The 6,108-nt window shown below is 32.8% G+C and overlaps 1 protein-coding gene across 1 annotated transcript; it reads left to right on the top strand.

Annotated features, from left to right (window-relative positions):
• Positions 1-2,629: 2,629 nt before the first annotated feature.
• On the top strand, positions 2,630-3,709 carry FUT9 (fucosyltransferase 9). Its single transcript, XM_063096060.1, has one exon. It carries the CDS (start codon positions 2,630-2,632, stop codon positions 3,707-3,709), a length of 1,080 nt encoding a protein of 359 aa, XP_062952130.1.
• The last annotated feature ends 2,399 nt before the right edge of the window (positions 3,710-6,108 follow it).

Consider the following 6,108-nt stretch of genomic DNA (forward strand, 5'->3'; position numbering starts at 1 on the left):
ATTGGTGTCATTGAAAGAAAATACTATAATACTCAGTCAAATCAGGCAGGCTAAAGATTAATGTTGTTCCAAAGAAAAAGACCTTATTAGTAAGTTTTCTCAGTCTGTAAATACCAGAGTCTAGAAAGAATAGAGAGATTGTCCAACTAGTTAAATTTATAAAGTGGGATTAAATGCAACTAAACTTTCATAAATTTATTTTTGAATCACATCCTGATATATTTTTAATACTTTATTGCCAAATTTTTGTATTTTTGCATCTGTGTTCACAAGTGAAATTGGCTTTTTTTAACTTTCCATATCTTGTTTTGGTAACAAGATTATAATTAGCCTCATAAATAGTTAAGCTTGCCTTATTTTTCTGTTTTCTAGAATGATTTGTTTTTTTAAAAAAACAAAGAAGTGAGGTAGTATTCTCCATTTATTGAATTGTTTTGCATTGTTTGTTTTTGGTGGATGGCCAGTACAGGGATTGAACCCTAGAACTTGGGGTTATCAGCATCATTCTCTAACCAAGTGAGCTAACTGGCCCGCCATATTTATTGAATATTTAATAACACTCATGCAAAAACATCTAAGCCTAGAGTTTGTTTTTAGTTGTTGTCATTTATGGATTTCATTTCTTTAACTATATGTTTCACTAAAAATTATTTCCTCTTGTGCCAGTATTGTTATTTCTCTATTTGTGCAAAAATGCAACCATTTATTTCATCAAGTCTTTCACATTTATTAGCATAAAGTTACTCAAAACAATGATTTCTAATTTTTATCTATGTTAGATCAACAATTATTTACCCTTTCTTTGATATTTAATTTGAATTTATCTCTCTTTTTTAATTATCCTTGCCAGCAGTTTGTCTTAGTACTTTCAAAGCTTGTGATGTTATTAATCATCTAAAATTTCTGCTCTGAATTTCAAGGATTTTTGTTCTTACCTTAATTTGTTTCCTTCTTATTTCGTTAGCTTTGTGCCATTGATCTTTGTCTAGCTTCTTGAGTTGACCAATTTGTTAATTTCCTGAATAATGAGCAAATCTGTAAATTTCCTCCAAACTACTGTTTTAATATGCCACAAAATTTGACATATAGTAACTTCAGTGTCATTTAGTTCTAAATAATTGAGATTTCCTTCATAATTTCTTCCTGATTTTCTTTGTAGTCCCAGGGACCTATTTTGCTTTCCTTTCCTTTTGTGATTGACTACAGGGCTGAAGCTAACACTGACGAGCTGCAGTCTTTGATTCCAATAATTCTGCTCTGGGTGTGCACTGGAATGAAACGTTCAGAAATTTTGGACTCATAAAACCAAGCTTTACTATTGAGAGAATGTCATATGCTTTAAGAAAAACAAATAGCCAAAAAATATAATGTGTAAATGTTCACAAAAATTTAGGTAGTTAAACGAAGGACAATTTCTCCCTTTTCTGGGAGAAAAAAATGTAATATTGCTATACTAGTTTTGATCAAGATTTCAAAATACTTTAATAAATCTGAAATTAACAAGCCATATTATTTTGGTGAGAGAAACAATATGAGTTTCAGAGAATTAGTAAGAATTTGATGAAGAAACAGTTTTGCAAGTATATTACAGATTATATTTTTGTGTTCATATTTGTAAAGAGGCATGAGTGTCAGAGAGAAAAAACCTTGAAGACACATTAAAAAAAAAGACTTGAATTTCTGTTTAGCCACTATCTGTTATAATTCACAGGATCAAAATTGTTCTCCTTGAAATATAACTGTTTTCTTTTGAGAATCCATTTGTTTTTATTTCTGTAATACTAATATCATTTTATTGCCAAAAAAAAAAAAAAAACTTTTCTAAGATGCCAATACCACATAAATGAGAATGTTGTTCTAATACCAATAGAGCATTGACTATCACATCAATCTGGTAGATATTAGGCGTACTAACAGATTATTAAAAGTAAAGAAGAATATAAGACAAAATAGGGAAAAAAACAGTGAGCATTTTAAATTTATCAAAATTTGCATCAGTGTACTTACTTAAAAATGTATATATATCAAATCAAGAGTTTTCATTTTGTACCACATGACTATCCTGATGCATTTGTAAACTGAAAATAAACTTATACTAAGAAACAAAAACAACTTTTTTCTTTAAAAAGTTTGGTTTTCTATTGAATTCTATCTGAACTACAAAGTTATATTAGAGTCTCAATAGACTAGTAAATAAGTGATTATATCAGCAAGGAAATGTTCACAAATCTGTTGTGATTTTGAAATACTAAAAATTTTAGTCATGGCTTTGGTGATGACAGTCTGTTGTGCTAGTTTTCTACAAGCAAATGAAAATAGAACAGATAGGGATGGCACTGAAAAAAATGCAACTTGACTTGAGGGTAAGCTGATACATTTAGAAAAAATTCTGATTCATTATTTCTAAGGAAGATTTTATGGGAAACTTCCTTTAAAAGCAGTTTCTTGGCTTAAATGGAAACTATGTTTTTCTCAGTGGTTTTTGATAACACTGAAAAGGAAAACGCAATTGACTTTGTGATTAAGTATATTTTAGGATGTACCACCTGTTTATCTCAAATGTTTATGATTATCTCTTTATCCCTACCCCATCTACTCCTCTATCTTTCTCTGTTTCACAGAAAAAATTATGACCTCAGCATCCAAAGGAATCCTCCGCCCATTTTTAATTGTCTGCATTATCCTGGGCTGCTTCATGGCTTGTCTTCTCATTTACATCAAGCCCACCAACAGCTGGATCTTCAGTCCCATGGAGTCAGCCAGCTCAGTGCTGAAAATGAAAAATTTCTTCTCCACCAAGACTGAGTACTTTAATGAAACTACCATTCTGGTGTGGGTGTGGCCATTTGGGCAGACCTTTGACCTTACATCCTGCCAAGCAATGTTCAATATCCAAGGATGCCATCTCACGACAGACCGTTCACTGTACAACAAATCGCATGCTGTACTGATCCATCACCGAGACATCAGTTGGGATCTGACTAATTTACCTCAGCAGGCTAGACCACCCTTCCAGAAATGGATTTGGATGAATTTGGAATCACCAACTCACACTCCCCAAAAGAGTGGTATCGAGCACTTGTTCAATCTGACTTTGACTTACCGCCGTGACTCAGATATCCAAGTGCCTTATGGCTTCTTGACGGTGAGCACAAACCCCTTTGTGTTTGAAGTTCCAAGTAAAGAGAAGTTGGTGTGCTGGGTTGTAAGTAACTGGAACCCTGAGCATGCCAGGGTCAAGTATTACAATGAGCTAAGCAAAAGCATTGAAATCCATACCTATGGGCAAGCCTTTGGAGAATATGTCAATGATAAAAACTTGATTCCTACCATATCTACTTGTAAATTTTATCTTTCCTTTGAAAACTCAATCCACAAAGATTACATCACAGAAAAGCTCTACAATGCTTTTCTGGCTGGCTCTGTACCCGTTGTTCTGGGGCCATCTAGGGAAAACTATGAGAATTATATTCCAGCAGATTCATTCATTCATGTGGAAGACTATAACTCTCCCAGTGAGCTAGCAAAGTATCTGAAGGAAGTCGACAAAAACAATAAGTTATACCTTAGTTACTTCAACTGGAGGAAAGATTTCACCGTAAATCTTCCACGATTTTGGGAATCACATGCATGCTTGGCTTGTGATCATGTGAAAAGGCATCAAGAATATAAGTCTGTTGGTAATTTAGAGAAATGGTTTTGGAATTAAAGTTTTCCATCATTTGTACACTGGCAAAATATTTTGATGAGATATCATCCAAGTTTTGAGCATAAGAAGAGAAAAAACATTCTGCAGTTGTGTCACAATTTATTTTTGTCAGCCTCTCTTGGGTAACATGTATATTTTGATGGAGATTTTTAAGAGCTCAGTATTAGCAATCATTCTATTTGGTCTTAAATTATCCTGTATATATTTAATTGTATGCACTGAAAAGGTAATTTATTCTTCACTATTATTTGTAAACAGTGTTTTTCACGTTTTTGTAGTTGTTCATAATGTAAATTTGTGACGATTGTTATTTCTACAATGATCAGCTGTTTAATCTGTTTGGGAAATGAAGATGCTTATCTTAAAATATAAAAGATTTTCACTAAATATTATAATCTCTAGTTCCAAGTTTGCATAATGCAACAAAGGAAGAACATATTGCAATTGAATTCTAACCTCTTTGACTTCGAAGTTGAACAAAGAGTATTACTGTCTCTATCGGATCTTTTTTTTTTTTAACCCCTTTACCACATTTGTGAAGGCAGAATTATTCATGTAGTGCATAAGAAAGATATGAAGCAAACTGTTCTACTTAGGAAGACTTCCCATTTATTTTTATTAAGCTGACCTGCAAATGCAGTCACTTATTTTCAAGATCTTAAGTTAAATTATTCAAATATTTCTAAAGACCCAATTTGTTGTGATTTGCAGTACCTGGGAAATAATCATCGTAACACTTAAGAAAATATAAGACGATTATTCTCTTCCTGATTCTGATAACACTCATTATAATAAAACAAATGATTTCCTCAAATAACAGAAAAAGATATCTATAGACATAAATCATGTTTATAAATGGTACCATTTTTGTACAATTTTTAATCACTTACCAACTTAAAATGTTTTTTTCTGAAGCCCCAATATTTAAAACAGTTTTATTTTATCACATGGACAAATAGATATAACATTTGAGTCATTATTGACTCAATAATGAGTTATATCATTTGAATGATAATACTCATTTGATTTCAGTCCTATCATTTAAGAGAACCTAAATAAATTTATCATCAATGTATTAAATATAAGATGGTAAATTTAATGAAGTGGGGATCTGTCGGAAACATGGTCTGTAGGAAACATCCTGTCACAGAGTAGGATCTCAATACATATTTGTTGAATGAATAAATGAATGGCGTTGAAATCACAGGAAAATTTTGTTTGTTTCAATGAAGTGACAGTTCTAGCCTAGAGGTACTAATTGGAAATGTTGTTTTCTATTCCATTTTAGTAATTATTCATCCATAGCATATATGACCATGGTGTTCAGGGCTTTAAAGAATCAAAATAAACCTATAATTACACTAAATTTTTAGAGAATTTCTCTCAGCACTTGCAGTTGCCTATAGCATTATCCTCTATAAAGTTAGAGAAGGGGAGAGCTGTAGATAAGCAGAGATAGTAGGTGAGAAAACATGGAACGCTAAGGATTCTTCAAGGAAAGCATTCCTCCAAAAGAATCTTTAGTGCCTTTATTTCATTCAGGCCAAAGATCTATCAAAAGAATTAGAATGTTCTGATGACATCTATCTAAATCTATTTGTGACTTATTCTAATAGTGCTATTACACATTGACATTAGCAGAACTCAGACCCATAATCTTCTATACCAAATAGAAATTAGAGACAGAGATCAATTTCAATTCAATAAGAGGAGGTATGTCCAACAATCCAGACTGTCTTGTGAGAAAATAAGCTCTTCCTAGCACTGGAAGCATTTGAGCAGAGAAAGATTCCTGCATTGGATATTTTCCTGCAGGCTATATTCCTGCATTGTTTGACAAACAGGATCATTTTCTTAGCCATGATTGAACAGGTACATTGTATCCAGTAGTGCCCTACCTAGCACAGAGATAAGATGAACATGGTACTACCACTACCTTAAAGGAGCTTCTAATTAAGTGAAGAGACTTGTGGAAGCTTCCTTCCAACTCCAGCCTGAGCCTACATTTACTATTCTCACTGGAGTTTATATGTGTCACTGCTGATTTAATGGGGGGAAAAAAAAGAGCAAAATTCTGCAATTACTTAGCTGCTTGCCATGTTTCTTAGTAGCAAACTTTGTCTGCTCTTTTGACCCACGTAGATTTCCTGTGTATTATCTCTTCTAACCATATTGCACCAAGACATAGTATGTCTGTGTGGATGCCCTCTTAGATAAGTGAATTTCTCCACCCACATTTATTTTATTGTTAAAATAGTCGAACTTATACATTCACATTTACTTTGTCATTTTTTGTGTGTGGTATAAAAAGTATAGGGATCTAAAGAGGATGCATTGCTAACAAGTTTAGAAAGTACCTGCTTAATCTGAAAGCAGAAAAGCATTCGATATTATTTCAG

This window comes from Cynocephalus volans, chromosome 5 (genome assembly GCF_027409185.1).
Source record: "Cynocephalus volans isolate mCynVol1 chromosome 5, mCynVol1.pri, whole genome shotgun sequence".
NCBI lineage: Eukaryota > Metazoa > Chordata > Mammalia > Dermoptera > Cynocephalidae > Cynocephalus > Cynocephalus volans.

Excerpts from the sequence above, each read along its gene's own strand:
- FUT9 (XM_063096060.1), top strand. The coding sequence starts at position 2,630 with ATGACCTCAGCATCCAAAGGAATCCTCCGCCCATTTTTAATTGTCTGC.